The sequence below is a fragment of the Melitaea cinxia genome, chromosome 28 (genome assembly GCF_905220565.1).
Source record: "Melitaea cinxia chromosome 28, ilMelCinx1.1, whole genome shotgun sequence".
NCBI classification, from domain to species: Eukaryota; Metazoa; Arthropoda; class Insecta; order Lepidoptera; family Nymphalidae; genus Melitaea; species Melitaea cinxia.
The window spans coordinates 4676526-4702941 of NC_059421.1; the positions used below are offsets into that span (position 1 = coordinate 4676526).

The 26416-nt window shown below is 35.1% G+C and overlaps 4 protein-coding genes and 1 long non-coding RNA gene across 5 annotated transcripts; 2 read left to right on the forward strand and 3 right to left on the reverse strand.

The window, feature by feature from the left end:
- Window positions 1–977: 977 nt before the first annotated feature.
- Window positions 978–2708, forward strand: LOC123667652 (the record flags this gene model as incomplete). The annotated part of the gene is made up of 1 exon (XM_045601510.1): window positions 978–2708. A coding segment is annotated over exon 1 (1731 nt), but the record flags the coding sequence as incomplete, so codon positions are not given.
- Window positions 2709–2934: 226 nt separating this feature from the next.
- LOC123667430 lies at window positions 2935–4707 on the forward strand. The gene has a single exon (XM_045601331.1). The coding sequence runs from the start codon at window positions 2935–2937 to the stop codon at window positions 4705–4707; it is 1773 nt and encodes a 590-aa protein (XP_045457287.1).
- Window positions 4708–13322: 8615 nt separating this feature from the next.
- Window positions 13323–14618, reverse strand: LOC123667639. The gene is made up of 2 exons (XR_006745471.1): window positions 14507–14618; window positions 13323–13461 (listed from the first exon to the last, which is right to left on the reverse strand). It is a non-coding gene; the product is annotated as an uncharacterized LOC123667639 (long non-coding RNA).
- A 252-nt stretch (window positions 14619–14870) lies between these two features.
- Window positions 14871–23141, reverse strand: LOC123667432 (proton-coupled amino acid transporter-like protein pathetic). Its single transcript, XM_045601332.1, has 10 exons — window positions 23136–23141; window positions 21867–22018; window positions 21612–21756; window positions 19878–20005; window positions 19319–19403; window positions 18779–18917; window positions 17108–17305; window positions 15774–15879; window positions 15412–15525; window positions 14871–15039 (listed from the first exon to the last, which is right to left on the reverse strand). Exons 1-10 carry the CDS (start codon window positions 23139–23141, stop codon window positions 14871–14873), a joined length of 1242 nt encoding a protein of 413 aa, XP_045457288.1.
- Window positions 23142–25212: 2071 nt separating this feature from the next.
- Window positions 25213–26416, reverse strand: LOC123667433. The gene is made up of 3 exons (XM_045601333.1): window positions 26363–26416; window positions 25889–26110; window positions 25213–25614 (listed from the first exon to the last, which is right to left on the reverse strand). Exons 1-3 carry the CDS (start codon window positions 26414–26416, stop codon window positions 25213–25215), a joined length of 678 nt encoding a protein of 225 aa, XP_045457289.1.

Consider the following 26416-nt stretch of genomic DNA (forward strand, 5'->3'; position numbering starts at 1 on the left):
TACACCTGAAAGTGATTTTTACTCATAGTAGGGAATATATCCATCAACCCATAGTGGAGCAGCGTGGTGAATTTAGCTCCAACCCTTCTTCTACATGGAGAAAAAGGCCTAGGTATGCCCAGCAATGGGATGTTCAGGCTGAATCGTATTGCTTTAAAATCTTTAACAGCTGTTAACTGTTGCTTAACCGGTATCAATAAACTGGCGACTTTTTTAAGTTAAAATTATTGCATTTTAAAGTTTATTACCAACAAAATACTAATTCTGTTTCCTCAAAATGTTACTCAATTTTTTCCCTCATTTTTTTTCTTCAAAATGCTAGTATTGATAAAGAAACATATTATAACGCTTATGCGCAGTAATTTTTAAAATATTTGAATGGAAAAAATAAGTGAATACAGTAAAAAACATTTATAGAATTATAGGGCTGTACAATACGGTTGTGATAAATTGTTACGTAAAATTAGTTAAAACTTTCATACAATGAAGAAACAATATGAATCAAAACAAAGTATCATATTTTATATTTTACACACAGTAGAAGCTTATCCGAAGTTAAACATGTATACATTTCAAATAACCTAAAACAAGAACATCACTCAAAGGGATAAAAATAATTCAACGAATAAATAAATAAGTATTCTCTTGTGGCTTTATTTTTAAAGATGTACTCGTATGAAAGAAATTGGAATTTTAAAAGAATTTACAAATCAAATATAAATACTTATTTTAAAAATCTTTTGAGAAATAAATTAATAATGTTAATTGTATGATTTCAATAAATGTATAATCAATCAATCATATACTAAAAAGGAAATTGTATTAAGAACATTAAAAGGATTTATCAATTTATTAATCGCTATTAAGTATATCACAAATTTTCACCCCAACCCTGATTTCCAAACCTGATAACATCGCTACATTAACTCATGGCTATTATTCAATTGCTGTTTTTTAACACGAACGAAACGAAAGTCATGTTGTTGAATAATCTTATAGAAGCAAATATTGAAACAAAAGAATGCGATGAAATTGAGCAACTGGCAAAAAGTGCTGCCAAAATTGCATGTCATAATTTTCGATGGCATTACGTAACCTTGGTTCTTCTGAATGCAACTTTATATTGTGGCCTTAATGCATTTCTACAGGAATATAATAAGACAACAGTCATCGTAAATAAAAATTTAATACCGAAGCATTATGCTCACCCTAAACAGTTCGTTTTATTCGGAGAAAAGTTGGTGGACATCATCTTTATATTGGAATGGATGCAAAGTTATACTTTTAATACTAATGGCAGATTTTTGATAATTTGCCAATCAAAGGATCATAAAGATTGCGATGAAATAGACGCTGTTAAAGTTTTATGGGATTATAGAATAGTAAATGTAATCTTTATAAAAAATACACCTCACGAAGGTCCAGTTGGTTATAGCTATGAATATGGGCCCGATTGTAAAAATACTCTACCGATGAAGGTAAAAAACTGGGATTATTGTGTAAAAAATAAAATAGAATATTGTGGAAAGAAATTTCCGCTTAAATTAAGAAATTTACATGGTTGTCCAATCATAGTATCGACGTTTCCTCAAATGCCATATATGAATATGGACATTAATGTCCCATCAGGAGCGGATGGTGATTTGTTGCGTATCATAGTAGAAGCGCTTAATGCAACTCTTGTAATGATGATACCACTTCATGGTACTGGATGGGGGAATCTGAATGAGAACGGTACTTGGGTGGGTTCCCTAAGTGACTTGTACTATGATTTGGCAAACTTCTCCATGACTTCGGCGAGCATCACCCAGACCAGATATAACGATTTTCAAATCTCAAATTTTTATTTTACAATGAGTTTGGGTTGGGTAAGTCATCCACCTGAATTGGAAAACCCTTGCTATAAACTATTAAGACCTTTCAAACCAGATACACAGATAGCAATGGCAATTTCTTTTATAATTGTTATTATTGTTGTATTATTTTTTAAAACAAAACTGGGACATTACTTACAAAGAAAAATGAGTTTCGGTTTAAGCCCGGAAAGAGTTATGTTTTTATCCTGGGAGATGTGTATGGGACAGCCGATAGCGTCGTTTCCATCAAAAATGGTATTATCATATTTTGTGTTACTTTGGATTTGGTATTGCTTCTTAATGAGAACCTTTTACCAAGTACATTTGATAAACTCTCTAAAAACTGATGTATACCAACCGCAACTTACTAATATCGAAGATGCAATTAATGCAAAATATCCTTTTGGTGGTGGTTCCGCTCTTAAAGACTATTATATTGATTATCCGCTGGTATATGATAATTGGCAACATAAGGACAGTGATCTATATCATTCGATTTTGTACAATCTTACTGAGGGAATGAAATTCGTTTTAGCAATGAATTTAGCCTCGACTAAAAGTTTTTTAAGAATAACTAATAAAAAAGTGTATATTTTACCAGAGAGAATTGTAAATGGGCCATCAGTAATATTTTTCAAAAAGTTTTCTCCTTTTGTGGATCCGATCAATAAAATTTTAGAACGTCTAGTCGAATTTGGTTGGTCAGATATGGCTTTTAGAAATAGTACCATGTCTAAATCACTTTTGATTTCTGAAAATGAAGATAAGAAAATTAAATTGAGTAATTTTACAGGATGCTACGTGATTTTACTATGCGGATGGATATTATCATTTTTTATATTACTCTTTGAAATATATTATATGAAAAAACAATTTAAAAATATTATTTACAGAAATTAATTTTATAAATGGTCTCTAAGCGGAAAATAATCGGGCGAAACGGATAGAAAAGTACTACTTCTAAACATGTAAAGTAGCAATTAGTGAATTGATTTTTGTGGCGAGTATATAACTGGATATAAAAATATTTTTTTTGCAATTTTATTTTTGCGATACTTGGCACAGTTTTGTAGAGGCAATGTATAACTTAGACACATTTTTAGAAGTAGAACCACCTGCCTTAGAGAAGATTGGAGAAGTAGCAGCTAAAATTGCTTATTACAATTTTGATTGGCGGTACGTAACCTTGGTGATGTTTAATGCAGTTCAATATACACTTGCGTTAGGGACGTTTCTAAAATATTATAAGTTGTCTGTTAATATAAACCGAGGAAAATATATTTCTCACCGCCGTGTGCATGTACCTCAATTTGTAATTTTTGGTCAAGATGCCAATGAAATTGTTGATACTTTAAAATGGTTGGATAAAATGAAATATGATAATTCTGGAAAATATATTATTATATGCACAACAGGTGATTACGAACGATGTGAAGAAGACAAAATTTTTGTTACTTTATCAAATTTAAGAATCGTTAACGTTATATATATGAGAGGAGAAACTTGCGAAGATTTCTTGTCGTTTTCCTATAATATTGTCGTTCCTGAAAATTGTTTGAACAGTGAACCTTATTCAGTTTATCTCGAGAAAAACTGTACTAACGATGAGTGTTTTAAAACTGTCTTTTCAGAAAAATTAAATAATTTGTACAAATGTCCACTTATTATATCTACATTTGAACAACCGCCGTTCATGTATTTGAGTAATGATACTTTGGAGCCTTCTGGCGGTGACGGAGACATTTTAAGAATCCTGATCAATGCTTTAAATGCTACACTAGAAATTAAGTTACCAATTGAAGGAAACGATTTTGGTCACTATGAAAACGGTAACTGGACTGGTTCTTTGGGAGATGTTTTCAATAGACGTGCCCATCTATCGGTATGTTCACAGCCCTTAACTACCGACAAATATGAAAATTTTCAAATTTCTTTTGTATACAACTCAATGGATATAGTTTGGACTGCACGATTGCCTACTGAAGAGCCAGCATGGCAGAAGCTTTTTAATCCCCTAGAAGTGGATATGAGAATCGCATTATCCTTTACATTTCTTGCTGTAGTTTTACTTAATTCATTATTAAGAAGTAGCTGGTGGCGCAGAGTTCGAACAATTTTTAATATAGGATCCACACGATTTAGCTTATTGTTTTATTCGTGGACTTTATTTTTAGGTGTACCAATATTAAGAATGCCAACAAATCGTCCATTCTTATTGGTCGTCTTTTCATGGATATGGTTCAGCTTCGTAATTAAAAGTGCTTACCAGGCAGCTTTAATAAGTTCTTTGAAAAAACCTAGTTATATAGACTTCTTCCAGAGTTTCAATGATGTATTAAAAGCGAAATATCCTTACGGGGGCTTAGGAACATTAAGAGATTATTATGCGGAAGATCAATATGTATACGATAACTGGGTTCTAATGGAGTTTGATGAAGCTAATGATTTTCTTGACAAAGCTTCCGAAGGAAATTCCGATTTCGTTTTGGCATTTAACAAAGAAATTGTCATTCAACATTTGATAGAACATAACGGGGTGCGACATTTGCAGATATTACCACAAAAAATTGTTAATAGTCCAACAGTTATGTTTCTTATAAAGCACTCCGTCTTAGCTAAACCGATTAATCGCGTTTTGGAAATTTTAGTGGAAGCTGGATTTTGTCAAATCATGCACGCTAAATATTTGAGACATAAGAAATTTTTGTTTCAGTTAAGTATTGTAAGTGAAAAAAAGGCTCTTACCTTTGAAAATTTCAAGGCTTGTATTTTAGTGTTAGCGTTTGGTTGGTTTCTAGCTGTAATATTCTTTGTAGCTGAAGCATATTGTGGTAGACTTTCAGATAATTAAATTTATAATTATAATTAAAGACTTAATCAATATTAAATAAAAATGTTTTTGGATGTCTAAGATAGATATTTTTCTTTGAAGGAAGAAAAACCTAATTTTCTTTTTACTTCGATATCAAATTTTAATAATGTTTTGAAAGTACTTCTTTTATAACTTTATGGTAGTAAAAATATCAAATTTATAACAAAAATAGATATTAACAGCATTGATACCTGATAGACGATATTTATTTTATTTTTAAAGGTCATAAGTAATAAATTTTTGTGATGTGCACTTAATTACACTCAAAAGAATAGTTAAATAGTTTGTAGTGATAAGAAAACCTGCTTTCCACTCTGTGTAACCGTGTTTTTTGTTAAATGTGAATTTGAAACTTGGTAACAGTGTGAAATTTCTTTTATTCGATTTTTAATCGACTTCCAAAAAGGAGGACGTTCTCAATTCGACCGTATATACCTATATATGTATGTCCAGGGATAACTTCGTCGCTTATGAACCGATTTTGATAATTATTTTTTTTTTGTTGGAAAGGAGATACTTATCCCTGGTGTGGTACCATGATAAGGAAACTAGAATCTGATATTGGGATCCCAGAGAAATTGAGGGAAACTCGAAAATCCGCATAACTTTTTACTGGGTCTACCGATATTGATGATTTTTAATTTAATCGAAAGCCGATGTTTATCATGTGGTCACATTTAGAAATCATTAGTAATCTTTGATAATTCGTATTTACTTGACTAATTTTTCGTCTACATACGTTGTATTACTAGTCGATGTAATTGAAGCCGTTTTTTTTTTGCCTGCAAACACAATTATTATTTATGTATGTTACAAAGCAAATAAAACATAATATTTGAAATTTTGGTTGGCTAATTTAAAGTGAAGAAGGCTAGTATTTAAATAAATGAGACAAAAAAAAATATACTATTTCCATCAGCTTCTGTCGTACACTCCTCTTCTATACACCTATTGAACAGCTGAAAGGGTTGATTGTTTGCAAGTGCTGATTATAAAAATTGCACAGTCGAATTATGACGTTATTTCGATTTGAAAATTAATTTTGAATTTAATTTTTTTACTATGAAGTAAGGTTATTGATACTGTTGTAACTATTTATATATACAAGTACTATTTACTTTTTTATCTTTAATAGAATATAATAAAATGGTAGAAAAGTCAAAACTGTACATTGAATTTTTTTTATAATAATACTTGGGGTGTGATCTACAATCGATACCGAAGCCAAAAATATAGTTTTTAGAGTTTTTGTCCGTTTGTCTGTTTGTCTGTATGTATGTTCGGGATAAACTCAAAAAGTACTGCATGGATTTACTTCAAATTTGGCACGAATATTGTGAAGAAGTCGGGTCAACATATAGGCTACATATTATCATGCTATCACCTACGGGGAACGAGCAGTGAACCTTTATTTCTTCAACGCATTCTGTAACAACGTGTAATCTAACGACGCATATTTGAATGTTGTTGTTATGTTTAATAATCATGCTATAAGCTAGTTTCTCCCCTCTCTTACCGTGGGTGTCGTAAGAGGCGACTAACACAGTTCCACTACTACCTTGGACCTTAAAAAGCCGACCGATGGCGGGATAACCATCCAACTGCTGGCTTTGAAATACATAGGCCGAAGACAGGCAGCAGTGTCTTCGGTGCGACAAAGTTGCCAGCTCTGCGGTCACCAACCCGCCTGCCCAGCGTGGTGACTATGGCCAAAACACATGAGTTTACGCCATTTTTTGGCACGATCTTATGGAGGCCTATATGTCCAGCAGTGGACTGTAATAGGCTGAAATGATGATCATGATGAAGCTAGCTTCACACTATAAATAAAGACATTTTGTAGTATATTTAGTATCAGCATTGCACCCGTGCGAAGCCGGGGCGGGTCGCTAGTCTTTAATAGAAAGATAGACAGTTTAGAGATACATGACAAATTTAGCTAATAAGTATTTTAAAATATATTATTTTTTATGCAAATGTTATGAGTATTTACTTGTATGTAGGTCACAATCATAAGGCGCACTTATTTCCCATATCTGTATTATTGCGGCAGTCAATTTGACAAGTGTCATTCATTGTTTCAATCAATGCTCATTACGAATAATGGGTGATGTTTGGACTTGTGACTTGTGTAATATGGAAATATACTATATTCCTAATGTGTCTATTTTTTAACTTTTTATCTATACTAGTGGTCGCCAAGTGGTCGAAATTCGATCATTATTAATTTAAATTATAAAGTTTGAACATTATTAAGGTTCTGTTGTCAAAGACATATATATGCGTATGTGTTTCAAATACGTGGCAGTGTGTGTACTGCTTTTTTATTGATTCAATGTATTTTTATACATAATTAAAAAAGTATTAGCATTCTGCACTCCTTCTCTATATAAACGATAAGTGTGCGAAATTTCATCCTTATCCGTCTGCGCGATTTTCGTAAAAAGGGGTATAAAGTTTTTGCTTTACGTATTAATATGTAAATATAAGGGCACAGATAATTTATAGTTTTAGGTTTATATAGAAATTAAGAATAGAATTTATGACTAAATTGTCGATTGTGATATAAAGCATTATGGGACTGACAATTTCAGCCTAGTTGTTAAAAGTCCCAAAATCAAAATAGAAAAAAAAAACCTAATTAACTGTAACACTTTATATATATTTATATGTATATTGAATCAGTGCAATGCTATCGGGACCCATAACTAGAATGGTTATAACAAATACAGTAAGTATACAAAACTTTTTGGTCCTTACACATACATATTTCACATATTTTCGCAAACTTTAGTATGAAATAATTTCAACATCACAAAACAGTAAATGTTACAAAATACAACTACATACAAGTAGTTAATGAGTAGGTAGTCCAGAATTTTCCGACTTTGATAATTATGGGGCCACTTGAGATAACATTGTTTCATATTGCCGTAACACCTAGACTTGCAGTTGTTAAGGTAATCTCTTAATCTCTACGTCAATATTTGTAAAGCCTGTGGTTTTATATCTTTGTTTAAAAGAAAAAGAAAGCGCTTACATTTAACAGACCACGTATTCTACTATGTTAATTGTGCTAGAATTATAAATAAATTTACTAATACTTCTTCTTACTTCTTCAATACTTCTAAAACTAGGATTGAAAACATGCCTATAGTCTTCCTGATAGTAAGCGTACACCGTAGCCGTGCAACATAGGAACATCACAATTACCTTACAGACTCTACTCCCGCTGTCAATCCAGCGCAACCTCAGCAGTTCTTGCTTGTTATGTTTTTCTCGAATGAGCTCCCCCACTCGTCACAGAAACATAACACTACTTAGATACTCATAACGTCGTAAGTTGTACAGTCCAACCTGGACCAATACCAATTGTAATCGCAAGCATGATTTTGAATGACATATGAGAGAAATTATAAATTGATACCTTACCAAAACTCTTAATCGGTAATCGCGAACATACTGTGTGGAATTTTGATACTTTTCTAGTATTTATTTATTTTATTTATCTAATAAACAATAATGTACTTATTTATTATAAATAGCATTAAAAAAAGATGCAGGCTTATGACAATGCTATTCAGAAATAACCAGTGAAACAAAAAATATAAAATATTCACATATTTTTTTTTTTTTTTAGTTATGTGATATATCCACAGGCTTATTATGCCCGTGCTTTTGTTATTCCATATATTGTTATTATTATTTTTTTTAACATGCATCGGTACTTCACCGCAACTCAGAATCCAGAAGCCTTAATAACTAGTCTTAAAATTTCAAATTTCTAAAAGTCGACGCGAGTCCACTGACCAAGACTATTCTACATATTGCTTATTTTATATTCTTATATACTAATTATTTTTATTATATTTACACTTATTTGCTAACTACAATATATGTACACTTATTAGCTACTTACAATGTACACTTAACCTATGTTATTGTTAGTAGTTAGGTACTTTTTTTTTTGTGGTTAGGAATCGTTTTATCCATTTAAATTTCATTTTTTTTTTTTTATTAATATATTATATGACTAATCCTATCTTATTAAGTAAATATATAAAGCCTTATCATTACAATTACATTATCCTATTCCTATACTATTACATTCAATTTTATTATTTATATTACTTACTTTACACTTTTATCTACGCATAATTTATACTTACAATACAATGATGTCTTCACACCTCTACATTTTTCAACATTTTGAGCACATTCTCAATGACGGCAGCATCTCTATGGTGAATGGCCATCTTGAGACTATGCTCAAGGATTTTCTTGTCCGTCATCTCCGCTGCCCTCGCCACAAAGCGACCAATTGCGTCGTCACGGTCGTCGGTGTAATAGACACAGGTGTTGGTGTGTCTAGTCACCGCGACTACAGCGTGCGAAACGCTGTCGTGGATCTTGAGCCTCCTTGTATTTGTCTGGAGGACGATGACGTCCTCATAGGTCTGGCCCTGCGCCTCATGAATGGTTAAGACGCGCGATCCCTAACCGGACCCGTATCCCTGGTCAGTCAGCAATCTCTTCTCCTCTTGCGTAAATACCAGGTACAGGGTTCGGTCCCTTCCTACAGGAATGCGCGCGCCTGTGAGACTCTCCACTCGCAAAGATCGGATCTTTGTGCTTGAGCTGTACACGGACTTGTAAACCTCACTGATGGCAAAGGCGACATCTTTGGGGTTACGATGCGTGCACGACAACTCGCACGAAATAGTCGTTATAAGGGTTGGTCTACAATACCGCATTTCGAACAGGTTATCTCTGTCGATGTACGGCAGTTGGTTTATGTCTCCGATGAGGACTACCTTCTCAGCTCCCGATAGTCGGGCGGCCATTACTATGGCTCCGAAATGGTTCATGAGGGCTTCGTCCACCGTTAGGCGGTTGATTTTTGAACCCTCACGGAAGCCATTTACCAGAACGGAGGCCATAGTACGCACCCTTTGCTTGACCTTGTTGCCATAGCGGTGCACCAGTTTTTCTTTTAGATCTTTAGCCGCCTCGACTGTGGTCGTAATCACGACTTCTGTGTCCCCATCGAAGTCCCTGACTGTTCGGGTTGTCTTGCCGCATCCCGGTACCCCGTTTATCCACTCCAGTGATGGTAGTTCCCAGGTCACGTACGGTAAGCCGGCTTCGGCCCGGTCGCCCGTGATGGTTTTTGCCATCCGTAGCATCCGGTCACCCAGCATTACTTTCGTGCATCTCGCCACTACCACCACCGGGTCCCCTTCGGGTGTTTCAAAGGTTTGTGACTCCTCGTCATTACCCTCAGACTCGACCGCGCTCACGAAGCCTGCTGTGATGTTATATGCGGCCATATACCTACCCGACATCTTGCCCTTGAGTATTTGTCGGGTATCACTGTTGTATATGGCTGCTTCGGCTTCTTCGAGTTCCACCTCCAGTAATCTTTGGTGATCGTACTGGTAGGCCTGCATGATCTTTTTGCAGGTGGCCAAGCTTACCTCGCGGTTTGCCTTAATAATGGCCAGGAACTCGATTAGGGCGTTTTCCGCGTGTTGAAGCGGTGTGGACGCCGGTCGATGTCTCGGTGGTGATACTTGTCCCATATCGGCCCTAGTTCGAGCGGCCGGTGACGCCGCTGGGTGCCTCGGACTATTGTCTTTGGTGAACCTGCTCAGCGCCTCCGATAGTCGCTCTCCCTGTCCAGCCTTTTTGGGAGAGGGGTGATGGGGAAGCTTACTTTGCTTCGGGGAGATGGTTGCCTGGATAAATGTCGCCAATGACATCGAGCTCGGCTTAGATTTGGGTGCGGCCGTTGCCCTACGTTGTTCTACCTTCTGGGCCTCGACCTTTAGTTGTAGGCGCTCCGAGTCGCTCGGTGCGGCTTCCCCGAGAGCCGGCGATGCAGAGGGTGAAGGTGATTTTGATTTTGGTCTTAAGTAACCAAGGTCCTCCCCCCTGTCTTCGTAGACAATGACCTCACTATTCTTGGAGGCCATTAGGCAACCGTACCTATCTGATACGTCGCCTCTATCATAGCCGACTCTCATCGAATCAATACTGATTCTTCCGGGGATTCCCCCGGTGATCTCGCTCATCCGCTGTAGCCACAAGCTGGACTGCGCGAAGGCGGACGTCTCTCCCCATTCGAAGAGTGCGATCTCTTTGTTTTTTAACCGCAACAAACGATAGGTCGGGTCGCCCTCCTGTTCTTGCGCTAGCGCTGTGATTTTTGTGCGCCTTATGCTTGTCTTTTGAGTGCTACCGTTTATCAATAAGGCGAGTCCCGGCGAAATCGCCAGCCGATTGAGTTCTTCGGAAAGACAGAAGCTTATCCCCATCCTCTCCACTTCGCTGTCCATGAATAGAGCCACGCATCTGGTCCTAATACCAACTTCTCCACTTCCATTCACTTCACTGGGCGAGGATTGTGTCATCCTGCTCTGAGTCGGCTGCGGAGGTGCGTTTTGGTTGGCTCTATTCCTGAACAGGTCCTGGAGTGAGGAAGACATGGTCCTAGTTATTTGGCCCAGAAGGGTGCGGCCAGGAGACATCCGCGGAGCTGTTGTGTTATCTCGCTGAGCGGCTTATTGGACACGGTTTTGCTCTACTTGTGCTTGTGTGTAGTGTATCTGAGTGTGTGTTGTATGAACGACGGTGTTGGCACTCTGCGCAGGTGTTAAAGCCGGTGATGGAGAAAGCGTGCTGTTCCTCTTTGCGGCTGTATTGACGGCCTTTCTCGCGAATGTGAGGAAGGACGTTCTGCTGGCCTCGCTCTCCAGGATGGTATGGAGCGATGGCTGGTCCAGTTTAATCTGGAGTTTGAGTTCCAGATCCAGCCTTTCCTTGCTGAACCTCGGGAAATTCAGTATAATATGCAGAACTGTCTCCTCACAATTCGGGTCGCAGATACACGAGGGACTGTCAGTGAGGTGGAATCTGTGAACATACGCCGCAAATCCTCCGTGGCCGGTCAGAATTTGCGTGTCGACAGATGTTGGTGCCGATTTCCTTACCAGTCTGTAAGCGGTCTTTACATCCGGTAGGAATATTTTCGTGACCGAGCCAGTCTTCGAAGAATTGTATCTGTCCTGCCAGACCCTGACAGTCGCTTCCCGGATCTGCCTTCTGACATACGAGATTGGTACTCTGTCGTAGTCAGGTGCCGTATTTTTTGTTAAAGCCGCCCTTTTGGCCAGCTCGCTCTCTCATTGCCCGGTGTTCCAACATGGGCCCTAAACCAAAAGTACCGCACTGTCTTATTTTCCTCCCGGAGCTGTCTGATTCGACTCTTCATTTCCACGGCCAGAGGGTGAGTTACTGAGGGGCTCCTCAGCAGATCCAAAGATGACCTCGAGTCGCTCAAGATGTTGATGGAGCGTGACTTTGAGGTTTTTGCTATTTCCACTGCTCTGAAGAGTGCGTACATCTCGGATTGAAAGACAGTGTTGTGCGGCTCTAACCGGAAAGTGGAGTATCTTACTTCCCTGTCTTGGTCCCAACATGTGAGGGCGGCTCCAACTTTACCCTCTATTTTGCTTCCGTCGGTAAAGATAAGAGGCCCGACGATGCTGTGTTCCTCAAGGACTTCGGGATTCAGACTCTCTAAGCGCTCGTACTCCGTTGTCATGAGTAGAGAAGGGTGGGGGTTTTGCATTGGTCCCACCTTGCGCTCCAGCTCTCTTCCCGGTGGAAGAAGGTCCGTGCTGTAACCCTTTTTGGTCTCAAATAGTATGGCGGCCTCTCGAACACGAAGGTCTAACGGGAGCAAACCTGAGAGAACTAGTGCCGATGTAAGCGACACCGTTCTGTACGCCCTGCACATTTTCAGAGCAAATCCTCTCTGCAGTGAGTTTAGTTGCTTTCGTACCGTCAACTTCTCTGCTGCAGAGGACCATACACTCGCTGCGTACAGAACAATGGGCTCTATCACATATTCATATATTTACCCACCCTCCTATTAGAAGCAAGCTGGGACTGAAAACTCAAATAAAAAGATGCACACAATCAAATATATCAAGTCACAATAGTGTCAAGAAAGTAATTTTTAAGTTTATTTTTTATTTAGAAATACATTCAAGTAAATTTCAAGAAAAAGCCTACATACTTTACTATTGGCTCTACTGGCCTTTGCTGGCTTGGCTTTACAGCATCTCCGGTGAGAGGGGCTGGGTACTATAGACACCGGCTGCGAAGGAAGATGTGAGCACTTTTAGAGGGCTCGGGGGAGACGCTCTTCCTAAGGGTTTCTCCTAGCGAGATCGCACCTCGGCTTAGAACGTCGTCGGAATGGTTTATATTGTTACGGTCGTCTATTCTTAAGGTAGGTAACATAATGTAAGTAACAAAAATATGGACATATGTCTGAAATAAATTATTATTATATTATTATTATTACATAATGCCTGTGATATGTGTAACAGCAGACCTATACGCACATAAATGTATTTTTCCATTTTATGCATATTGTATCCAGGGAATAAACCATACCAAAGAGTCAGTCAAAATAAATATAAATTGTATGTAATTATTATTGTTAGACCATACCGGTTACATTATTAATTTAATTTATAATCGTGTATAATTTTTTGTCATATTGATATACAAAAAAAATATTATTATTATTAAATTTATAATTTATTCTTAAAATATTTTTATTTACATTGAAATGTATTTTGTTATACTATATGAATAAAACCACCTGCGCATAAAGCTACTCCCAAACTGATCAGACTGATGTTCTTCAATAGTGACCACCTGTAACAAAAAAAGATCACAGCTATATGTAGTCGGGGAGATATGCTATATCGAAAGCGAGGGTTGGGTTGGCAAGGCACTTGCAAAGTGTCTGCTCCTGGTGTTGCAAGCGTTCATTGAATAAACGTAAATTATCAGGTGGAACATACGATAGTTTGCCGCTCTAGTATATAAAGGTAAGTCTATGAAAATTCCAAATCTGCAATATGGTCGTTTCATAGTTGGTGCTCCTGTGCCTTCTAACAAATATTGTCATATATCAGCACAAAGTAACAAAATTTTAATAATAGCTGTTTAAGTCGAGAGGGAGAGAGAGAGAGAGGGTGAGAGAGGGGGGGAGAGGGGGGGGAGCAGATAGAGAAAAGAGGTAAGGCACAGTAGGAAATATCTCGCTCAAAATCTAGAGCAGCCCGAGTGGGGAAGTACCTCGACCTTAGAGAATCACAGCTAAATAATACTGCTTTCAAGCAGTGTTGCAGTGTTGTGTTCCTGTGGTGAGTAAGCTCGCCAGAGCTCCTGGGGATTGGGTGTAGGGTCAGCAACGAGCTTGCAATTGTTAGTGTTGCAGGCGTCTGCTCATATAGGCTAGGATAACCGCTTACCATAGATTACGCTTCTTTGCCCACCTAGTTGTATGAAAAAAAAAACATGTATATGGGTCTTTGATGAAATGACTGTTTCTTTAATACTTTTAACCGAAATTAACTCATTACATACTTGAATTACTAAAAGAAACTGTATACCTACAAATAAAATGTAGTAGCAGCAACTGAAGACGCTATTTACCTTCTTCGTACAAGAGCGCTCATTTATTTACCTAACTGGCGAATATTTGTACACAAATTTAATGGTCTAGTTTAACGGAGTAAATACCGCTAAATTGTCAAACAGTAAAAATGATTTTCCAAAAATCTGTCCACCGTCACCGGTATAAGGGCACATCTTAAAGGATTCTGCACTGTCCCGGAAGAAATGCTTCTTAAGAATACGGTACTGTAATTTCATGAAATAATTAAGATACTCCTAGTTATAAAATCAATTTTACCTTAAATACCATTTCTTAGGATTTTTCCACGTAATAAATATTTCAATCATTGGTGGGAATATGAACACCATAAAAGCCGTAAAGAAGTTTCCTAGCTGAAATATGTACAATATGGAGGTTAGTTTTAGGTAATTTTGATTACACTTAATCGGATACCTTTGATTTAGATCAGCTTTGTAACGAGTTTTTACTAGCAAAATTCCTGATTCATGGAAATATTATATTGAAAAGTGGACCGTGGGTTTGCTTTTATGTATTAAATTTTAATTAAAATAATTCAGCAGTATTTGAATTATTATGAATTACTAACAAACATAGATTTATCCATATATACATCCATCCATCCATCCATCCATACATTTGTCTATTCATCCCAATAAAGTTCTGTATTTATATCAAAAGAAAGAAAAGTAGCATTTGTAAGCTTTCTTACAAAACTCATCCAAGTAACAATGTTAGGTAAAGCTATGGACAGACACGCGATTAGCAAGACGTATAAAGTTCTGTACAGACGTTCCCAAAGACCACGATATCTGTAAGATAATAATTAGTGAAATATACTTTATAGTACATCATTTATGTTAAGAATTAGGATTAATATTTAACAACAAAAAAATTGAATATAAAATATGATCAGTGGCCGTATTGTTACGTGGTTTATAGAAAGACTTTTTAAAGCGTTATCAGTGGAGAAAACATAATTATTTTAATCTTATTAGAAGGTATACTTCTTTCTGTAAAATTTGTACAAGACTCACATACTAAGAAATAAGTCAATTAGTAACTGGTGCATTTAACAAAATTCAGACTAATTGAATTTTCTATTAATTAAGAGCACAAACGCACACACACACACACACACACAAGTTAAAACAGAAATTCAAAAGGTTTTTAATTTAACTTACCTGTCATGTCTTTTTCCAACGTAATGCCAAATAATCCTAAAGGGCACCCAAAAGTGCACAGCAAATGTTACTCCTAAAGCAATTGTCAACAGTCCTTGCATTATAAGAAGAGACCTGTTAACAAATAAAAAATGAAGGTCGCGTATTAAAGCAAAAAAGCGAGTTCAGATTCGTAACATGATTAAGGAACTTGTCCATGTATTTGTAAGTATGATAGTTATTTTTCATCTTTAGATAAGAACGTAATAAACTACTTATTTAAAATTAAATAAATACTTTATAATTTTTGTATTGCACAGATTATATTCTCGTTTGACAGCTTGAAGGAGCGATTTTAAATAATGTGCAGAATGTTTACTTACAAATATGATGGCATGTTTATGGTGAACGGTGACCGACAGTTTTCACCCCATGCCCAATATCCGAAGAATCCTACTATCGTTACGAAAGATACAACGACGGGCATACCTGAAAAAGATTAATTAAAACCTCTACGATTTTAGACTGATTTTGAGTAAGTCGATAAGTTGAAGTTCTATGTCGTCAAATCGGAAAAATACATATTCTAATGACCCTGCTTTCAACTCCAGGAGTTGTGGGTGTCCAAAAGTTGACATTGTCGCTTCGAGTCTGGGTATAATGTATTTATTTATTTATATCTACGTTTATTTAAAAAAAAATAGTTATATTAATCGTTTGTTCCATAAAACACAGGTATTATAATTTCTTATAACAGAGGTATAAATTTTTTATGATGTCCTAATTTACAAACAGAAGACCGCGTATGTGTGTCAAAAGAAATATTAAGAAGTTATTAAAATCCAGATAACGAAAAACATCTGTATGCATCTGTATGTTTTAACTGAGGTAGGGCACAGCAGGGATTTCCTGCTCAAAATATGGAGCAGCCCGACTGGGGTAGTACCTCGACCTTACAGAAGATCACAGCTAAATAATACTGTTTTCAAGCAGTATTGTGTTCCTGTTGGTGAGTAAGGTGACCAGAGCTCCTGGGGGGGTTGGGGATTGGGTCGGCAACGCGCTTGCGATGCTTCTGGTGTTGCAGACGTCTATAAGCTACGGTAATCGCTTACCATCAGGTGAGCCGTACGCTTGTTTGCCGACCTAATGACATAAAAAAAAATGCGTGACTACAGCGCTTACATTTCTTTCAGCTCTAATATATTACAATACTGAAAATGATAGGCACTTTAAACTTTCTTTTTACGTTAGGTTGTACGTGCCATATAGTAGGAGTAACATTTTTTTTTATTTTTTGAAGTAACAAATAGAGTGATTGATAAATATATGCAATATAGATAGCTGAAGAGTTAAGCAGATTTTACCATTATATATTCGGCCCTTAAAGAGGGAGTTATAATGATAGTTTGTGGTCTATAAAAAATCTATAAAAGTAAAACGTAGTAAGTACACGTTGTAACGGCCATCGATTCTAGCTCCTGTCAAATATTTGTGTTTATATGTGTATTATGTGTGTTTATGGACCTGAATACAGGTGAAATTCCTACTGAAGACTGTAAAAAAGATGTTATTGTTATACATAGTATAACCTACCACATATTATATTTGCTAGGGACCTGCTCTAAAGGTAATCCAGAGATTACCTTTAGAGCAGGTCTAACGCTACTATAAGGCAAGATTTTGTATAGGTAGATAAATATTTATACAGCCTTACCACATTGCAACACGATGTTAAAATATTGCGGCTTCCTCATGTTATTTTCAATTGGTAGCGCTACACCGATACCATTGACGCTGTATATACAAACTCCGAGCATATTAAAAAAGCCATGTATACTTTTCCACGCAGGACGATCCTTTATATCAGATGCCTTGGCCAGACTGTAGTACATAGTAGTTAGAACGCATATTGCTAAAAATTAATATTGTTATTATAATTAACATTAAGTAAATTTTTGATAGTGTAAAAATTGTTAAATTAGTTTCAGCAGTTTTCCACATTTTATATTGGAAACAAAAATACTCTTTAATAGGTATAAACTGAATTGTATTCTAAACTTTATATTTTTTATACGACATAGTCGGCCTATAGACTCCTACAATACCAAAAGTATCGCAAGCTCGTTGCCGACCCTACCTCTAACCCTGCTATGGAGCTCTGGCCACCTTACTCAACATAAGAACACAGCACTATTTGAGATTATTATTTAGCTGTGATCTTCTGTAAGGTTAAGGTACTTCCCTAGATCCCTAGGGCTATAGGATATTCTGCTGTACCCTACCTAAAATATGTGTCATAAATATTTTAATATAATTTTTAACACGGAAAGACAAAACTGTTTTCCTAATGAAGTTTTGTGATAATGCCATCTAGCGGAATTTTACAAGACTACACCAGTACGGTAGAGTTTCTCCTTTAATAAGCTAGTTTCAGTATTGACGACAGTGTGGCGCTAAAATATCATTAAATGTCGAAATAATATTTGAATAATATTTTTGGCCAACACATCTTAATATGAATTTTTAAAGAGTCGTGTAACAACGAATCTTGGTGTGTAGATAAGTACGGTTTTTTGTAAATAGGTATGAAACTTTAGATGTTGTTACCATGGCATGATTGACGTATACACTAAACACTTATGATACTTTGAATGCTTTGCAACAAATTAAAACAAAAAAAAAATTGTAATAGGAATCACACCTAACACAAACACAAACGTCCAAACAGCGACAAATATCAGTATTTTTTTTAATGTTTACTTCTGAAAGACCGAGCCTCAACGGCTTGAACCACTAATTTGGGAATCCCTGATCTATACAAATATTTGTCATGAGCGGAGATAGTAGAGCGGATATAACAGTTGCTGATGCACATAATTTTTTTATAGGGACGATTCCAGACATCACATCAATTGCCGAAACATCAAGGATTTCGAGCTGTGTGGCTACGGCACCAAAGAATATAGCCACCCCCTCTCTTCCCGTGGGTGTCGTAAGAGGTGACTAAGGGATAACAAGATTCCACTACCACCTTGGAACTTAAGAAGCCGACCGATGGCGGGATCACCATCCAACTGCTGGCTTTGAAACACACAGGCCGAAGATGGGCAGCAGCGTCTTCGGTGCGACAAAGCCAGCCCTTCGGTCACCAACCCGCCTGCAAAGCGTGGTGACTATGGGCAAAACATATGAGTTCGCGCATTTTTAACGCGAACTTGTGGAGGCCTATGTCCAGCAGTGGACTGCAATAGGCTGGAATGACAATGATGATGATGAAATATTTCAAATGGCAATCGCGGACAATTTTAAAAGTGATTGTAAAAATTTTTAAAATTTATAATTATTTAGTTAAGTTATAATTATTTAGTATGTAATTTTTTTTTACCCATAAAAAGATCAGCTACAAGAGAAAATGGCGCCAAATATTTCAAACTGCGTATCAAGCATATCGCTATCAATGGAACGGTTACTATCAAAATGTAAATGGTGATTGAAGTGCGCCAGCTCGATGTCGCTTCTAGCACCTTTAAGTTTAAAACCTTGTTTATACTCTTAAAATACAATTAATAAAACTGTATTTAATCTATGATAACGCAACAATTTTTATTTATAAAATGGAGGTTCAAAAGTCGTTTTGAAGCTTATTTGAATTAAGTAAATTTTGATTTTAATTTTACTTTTTAAAACAAATTAAATAAATAATTTAGGACGGTTAATTTGAATCGCTCAAACAATCCGAGAAAACCAATGTTTAACTTTTTTTTATTGCGTTAGTTTTTTTCTTCTACGCATGAAAGCTATCACTTTTCGTGGACAAACAGACAAACACATATAGCAAATGTAATGATCATTTATTTTATTCTTTCTTTCATTATTTATTTTTTGATTTTTTTTTATAAATGAGAAATTATACACATTTATACACCTCTTTTAATGTCTTCGCTATAATTATTTCAAAAATACAACACGCTCCATTGAAATCTAAAAATAAAAATATATCAACGGTATATCTGAAAAGAAAAAATGGCACAGTATTAAAACAAACAAAACTAACATAATTATGAGGCTATCATCTACCCGGCTAATTTCGTTTGGCCATAATTTTTCACAAATATAGCGATTTTTTTAATTCCTTTATTCGAAACTTGTCCTGACAATAACGAAAACACAAAAAGAATAACTTATTTAGTCTGGTGTAGTGGTATGAAAGTTATGCGCGAATATATATTTCGACCATTAATTTTAATTTATGGTGCATTGTCAGTTACTTTAGTAAATTCTCAATAAAATATTTGACAAAGCTTACTCTTTTGAAAACAGAATGTTATTCAATTTTTAACTTTGACGTGTATTGATTTTTCGTTAGTAAGACTCTCATGTATTGGTTCGTAGAAACCTAGTTGCTCTATTTTTTACCCAATATTCCTACAATTAGTATACAATTGTATTAATTATTATTCCGTTATTATATTTGAACTAGTTACCTAAAAGCTCTACTAAATCGTCGTAATTTTGACGGACCCGTTGCTAATGCCACTTCAGCTAAATCAGGATACGAGAGTCTTGGTATGCGCAGTCGTATGTACATCGTTTGAGCGCATTTCACTAACATCTGCAATTTTTACTAAGCGTTTTATTTATTTTATTACAATATCTTTTAAACCAGTTATTATTTATATTACTTATAGGACAGTTAACATGATTGACCATGACCGCAAGAGCCAACTTTTTCTGTTGAATTTAAGCGGACGTTAGCCCGCTGTTAAGTTCTAAAGTCGCCTGGTAGAGAATGCTCTTATTATTCGGCTTACCCTGTGTACAATTCTATAAAGTTTTGTGTAATAAAGCATTGTTAAATAAATATATCGATGTCACACTCTTATTCATTATAAATTAGAAAAAAAATAAATCAAAATTACCTCTTGTCCTAGGTGAGCGACAAATGCGACAACGCGACGCGACACACCACTGAGCGAAAATTTCAAGTAGTCACTACCGTGAAGTGGTCGTTTTGTCGTGTCGCGTCGGTAGTAATCGTTTTTTGTCGTTCACCTAGGACAGTGGGTTAAATATGTAAAATATAACTGACTGTTATAACTGATACCTATTGATTGCATTTGTAATCGTTTGTGTTATTCATAATTATATATATAAATTTATATGCAATATTGGTGATGGCGTTTGTCAATATATTTTGAACTAGCTGTGCCCGCGACTTTGCCCGCGTGGAATTTAACAAAAAAAGTTATTGTTCAGTTTGCAAAGTTATAAAATAAATACATTTCTAAAATAAAAGTGGCTTAAGTTACTTCTTATTACATCAGCTATCAATCAGTGATAGTCCCATCAAAATCGGTCCAACCATTTCTGATATTAGCCGGAACAAACAGACAGACAGACAAAAATAGTAAAAAATATTATATTTGTAGGTTTATGTACCGTCATGTATACATCCATATGCATTTAGTAAAAGCGGTTATTTTAATATTACAAATAGACACTTCAATTTTATTTATTTGTATAGGACTGCTGTAATGCATTATTAAAAAGTTCAATTTATTTTATATCATACAAATTATATTATGTACGCATGAAAAAAGAAAAGAACAACAAATGACTATAAAGAAGTTTACTCAGCATCCTCCATCATATTATTTTTAATCCGTAGCTTATCTAATATATAAAATTCTCGTGTCACAGTTTTCGTTGCCATACTCCTCCGAAACGGCTTGACCGATTTTGATGAAATTTTTTGTGCTTATCCGGTATCTATGAGAATCGGCCAACATTTATTTTTCATCCCCCTAAATGTTAGGGGTAGTCCACCCCTAAATTTTATTTTTTATTTTTTAGACAAAATTTTTAATTTCTATTTTTTTATGATACAACATTAAAAAATACATACAACCCTAAATTTTCAACCCTCTACCACCAACCCCTATTTTTAAATACCGTTTAGCGGCAAGACAACGTTTGCCGGGTCAGCTAGTCTACTATAAAAATAATAATTTTTACCTCTCAAACTAAAAAAGGTATATAGGTATATAATATAAAATAAAATGAAATCTCATCCGCTAAGTATACTAGATTAACTTTTCTTCTTTTATATTTTATTATTATCAATATTATTATATTTTTTAAAAGAGGCAAAACCTCTACAGGTAGCTTACTGTCGATTGCTGACTATCACACTGAAATAAGGTTTGACTGCTACTTACTGACATACAATGTGAAATAAGGAATCCAAAAATAATAGTAACTAGTAATGAAGTCCAAATTCCTCCATACATATAAGCTTCGTGTATCCCTAATATACCAGCGCCGAGGCAGCCTTTTATAAAATGGGCAGTCGATTCAATGAGACTGAAATAGAAAAAAGCTGATGATGAAATTTTCGTTGTAATATATATTTATTTTACGCCAAACAAAAAAAGGAATGTTTCTATTGATATTTAAATAATATAATATATTACTTAGTAGAGAATAAATTCTTTCTTTCCGCTACAAAGTCGTAGTCAATCGTTTCAACACCCGGGTATAGTTCATGGTAGGCGGCACTGCTGTTCTTGTCCAAATATTCTGATAATTCAAACTCCAAAGTACGTAAAGAAATTGTATCCTCAGCCTAGAATTTAAATGGTACGTCTATTGGACAATTATGAAATGATGATACAATATTTGACACATTGAAAGAGATAGCTACGAGTCAACGTCTCGTAGCGGTCGGTTTGACAATAAAAAAATTGAGTAAAATACCATTTAAGAAACTTCATGAAATAGGCATGTTTTTAAACTATGGGCCACCTAGATCCCCCAACGTTTTTTTTATGCCACAGGTGCTCAAACTTTATCATAAAAAATTCGAATACACTATTTTTCATTTTTAAGTATTTAAAAAAAAAGAAAAAGCTGCGGCTAGAAGTATTTTGTAATGCGCGTTAGCAAGGCCAATTATCCACGGTTATTTCCAGAGAAAATCAATTCGTTATTATTGAATTTGCAGCCGTAGTGCCCAAAAGTTTGAACAAAGGTATCGAATTTCGTACTTATTTTTTTTAATAAACTCTAGACCGTTGCAGATAGATTTTTTATTTATTTTTTTTCTGGGTTGGCCCTATGCCCCTCCACAGGCACCTGTGGGGTTATACATTAATTACCGGACACGTGTACATGCAAGCATTGGTCGTTTAATAGTATTAGATACATTGTTCAATCTACCAAGTTATTTCATCTTGAAATGTGTGTATATATCTGACAATGTTGCATATAATTGCGCATTCTGCGGTGTCGGTCTGTTATGGCCGGAGGTCGGCGAAGGCTCGCGGTCTGACCGAATGTATCTATGTGAATTCTGTTAAGTGGAAACGGTTCTAGTTGCTACCGACCACTCAGGATATCTAGTAGTCGCATCTGCTATTCAATGCAGATATAAAGTAACCGGATCAACAAAATGTTTTATAATTGAAAAAAGAAAATGTTACTTAGTTTTTTAAAAACATTGAAGTCATCTCTCCTCATTTCTAGATATTCATTGACGGTGTGATGCGAATCACTTAAACAAATTTTATATTTATCTAATGTCTACTTTGTCAAAATTGATATTTTCCTTTGACCACGTTGAATACGCATTGGCCATGTTTCTATTTAGGTTCATCGTTTGGAAATTTCGAGATAAATCACTTTGACCGTCATATAGTTGACGCCTTTGTAAATCAACGTTTCGCTTAAATTTGAAATTGTACGGTCATTTTAATGACAATATATTTTGTACGGGACAATACGGAATCGAAATTTAGATTCGTTTGCATACCGCTTTGTTATTTTGAGGGTTATTTCATTACATATACCGTTTTTACAAAATTTTCGTAAAATAATAGACGTTGTTTTCGTTGCATAATAGAAATTTGTATGTTTTCGGGTTGATTAAATTAAATTTAAAATTGGCTAAAACTATTTTATTTCTCGTACGTAGATAATAGAAAATTAGGATTAATAATTATTAGGGTTTGTATTCGAATAAAAGAAATAGAAAATAAAATAATTTAAGTTTTATTCCAAGTCTTGCATCAATCATATCATTCATAATCATATCAATTCTCGGATTTTCGTCTAGAAGTAAAATTACTGCTTTGGTAATTAATATTATTTCAATACTTCATTCATAAGCAAAATCTGGTTTGAAGTAAGTTGCTTAATGATTTAATTGGTACTGGTATAATTTAGTTGGTAGCTTACTGTTTAGTAATTAACTATTCGTTTAGTTAATTGTTATGGTATTATAAAGTAATGTATCAATTAATTAAAATATTATTCACGTTTACAAATTATAACATATAAAAAATACTAACAGATTCGTTTTTTCGTGCTTTATCATCCTTGTCCTGAAAAAGAAAAACATTTATTTGTGACAAAATTTAGCGATTTATTCAAAAGGTTCAGTATTATCTTATGCTTCATATTTTAATTGTATGGGCCCGGTTGGATATGTGTATCGCAATGGACCACATGATGAATGAAACATTATTATTAATGCCTGGGCAGTTAATATTTTATTTTATTTTTCTTTCATTATGAGAGTATGCGCATTAAAATTTATATGTATAAACTCCATAATTTTTAGAGCAAATTTCTATTAATTTTCATTGAAGCTTAACTTGAGGTGGATTCAGTCAGTTCAGCTTATTGTAGTCCACTGCTGGACATAGGCCTCCCCAAGTTCACACCAGACACCCCGGTTTTCCTCAATCCAGCCTACACCGGCAATCTTACGTAGATCGTCGGTCCAACGGGCCGGAAGACGTCCCACACTGCGTTTTTAACTTGAGGTGGATTCAGATAAATGTATTTCTATATATCCTATGATTTCTCATCGACTATGGAGGTTTCCTTGCAATGTTCCCCTTAATTGTGGAACACAAAAGTATTTTTGTATATTACTACCGAACAATGGTTTTGATTTGCATGATATTAGTAACAATTAGAATAAGTTAAAGTTTAAAAGAAATACTCACCATTTTATAAACGAAGAACCTAAAGATAATCAAGGCGGCGATGAAATATTTGAATTAAAATCGAAAGCGTTTCATTATTTAATGTAACTCTACGAGTATTCATAATTATAGCGGAAACATTGAATTCGAATGATTAAATGACGATTCCTTCAATTAATAATGCATTAAAATTATATTATTTAATTAATACAATTATTTATCTTATTTTGATACGTTGACATAAACCGAATGAAGCGATGCGTCATTTGATTATTGTTTTAATTGCGTGTATGTCAATATTTAATTAAACGGATATATAAAATCTTTTCAAATTAAATGCTAAATTAAATTAAACTGTTGATATTTTGCAAAACAGTAGGAAATACTAATTTTCAAGTTATCAAAGACAATTTTCACTTAAGATATTTTTATTTTTTGACTAGCCCGTTGGCGCAGTTTGTACTGACCCTGCTTTCTGCTCCGCGGGTTGTGGGTTCGATTCCCACCCCGAGTCTGGGTGTAATATAAATATTTGTTTATATAATTATATATGTATTATTTATAGGTATGTTTATCGAAAAAAAAAATATGTAGCTATATATACGAGTCGGCTGTTAACTATAACTCAAGCAGTAAGTTTCTTACTTTAGGAGCAGACGTCCGTGTGTGTGTTGTGTAAATATTTATTTATTTATTTATTATTTATAGCACAACCTTACCTATTTTAGACAGTAAAATAAGTCATCGATCCCGGTTGTAAGCTACACAGTTAAGGAAAAGAATAAGTTGTAGAATCATAAAACAAAAATGAAAATTAATTGGATTTTATTTAGCATCGTTTACATTTCGGCTCTTCATTTACAAGTATTTCACCTTTGGTACTCATGGCGCAATCCCCCCCACCACAAGAGTCACCGCATTCATTGTCCTCACAAGGATCCTTCTCTTCTTCGCAATCATACTTTACCTCACATTGTATGTTACATTTATCAGCTTTATTCCCTTCATACCTATCACTGCATTGGTCTTGACACTCGTCTTTAGCATCACATTGGATACGATTCGAGATTCTCAGTAGTTGCTTCACAATTGGTGACCTAACTTCGTTTTTGTCATTGATATTACGATCTTGACTATCGCGAAGTCTTTGGATTCTTTTTAATTTGAGTTCGGTTTTTAATTGCAGAAGTGATTTGGTAGTTCTTTTTTTGTCCCCTAATAGTAGTTTTGCCTTGAAATTTAATTGTTACAAATTAGTGGCTGATGGTTTTATGTGTTAAATGTGTATACTTGGTATACCAATAATAGTAATATTTCGAAGGTTAAAGCAGATTAATACAAAAAAAAACTATATCGCAATATTCTTAATCTCTGTATCGAATCAGTTGATTGTGATTTTTCGCGAGGCTATTTTTTTTCAAAGTTGACGAAGACGTTATTATTTATACACAATAAATAATTAAATTAATCTGTAAGTGGTGATATAAAAGTAATAAATACAAAACCTTTTGATTTTGCAGTAGCAGATGTGGAACATTCCAAGCACCTTCATCATCGCTACTTTCTGGAGTAACAGCTCGATATTTTTGATTTTTGTCATACTTTCCCAAAGAACCAGAGTCCAGTATTACAACAAGAGGCTTATTTCCGGAGTACTTTTTACTTAGAAGATTTACTAGATCGGACAGATCATTTCTCGATGGTTCTGCTTTAGATTCTGACTGAAACTTTTTATAAAGAAAATTTTAGTTTTTGCATTTTTTGTTATTGCAAATCTGATTCGCAGTTGACTGTTGAATTTGATTTGAATTGATTTAAAATATGTCTGATTTGTAAATATCTACGACAATTTTTTCTTCTTCCTTAGTGAAGGGGGGAGGCTACGACTGAAAAGACGGACTTAATCATATATTACTTTAATAAAATGGATAACCCGACTATAATATTTCAATTTATAATTTCAATTTATTTAAGTTTACTGACAAATGAAGGCAGTCTGTATCGTTTTGTAGTCTCATTGGACAAACGTCCAT

Coding starts and splice junctions, on each gene's coding strand:
- LOC123667433 (XM_045601333.1), bottom strand. CDS start 26,416: ATGGACGTTTGTCCAATGAGACTACAAAACGATACAGACTGCCTTCAT. Junction 26,111..26,362: donor CAGACTGCCTTCATTTGTCA/GTAAACTTAAAT, acceptor CTTTATAAAAAG/TTTCAGTCAGAATCTAAAGC. Junction 25,615..25,888: donor TGCTACTGCAAAATCAAAAG/GTTTTGTATTTA, acceptor TTAAATTTCAAG/GCAAAACTACTATTAGGGGA.
- LOC123667430 (XM_045601331.1), top strand. CDS start 2,935: ATGTATAACTTAGACACATTTTTAGAAGTAGAACCACCTGCCTTAGAG.
- LOC123667432 (XM_045601332.1), bottom strand. Junction 20,006..21,611: donor TTATTTCACATTGTATGTCA/GTAAGTAGCAGT, acceptor TAAAAATTGCAG/ATGTTAGTGAAATGCGCTCA. Junction 15,526..15,773: donor ATAAACATGCCATCATATTT/GTAAGTAAACAT, acceptor ATTTGTTAACAG/GTCTCTTCTTATAATGCAAG.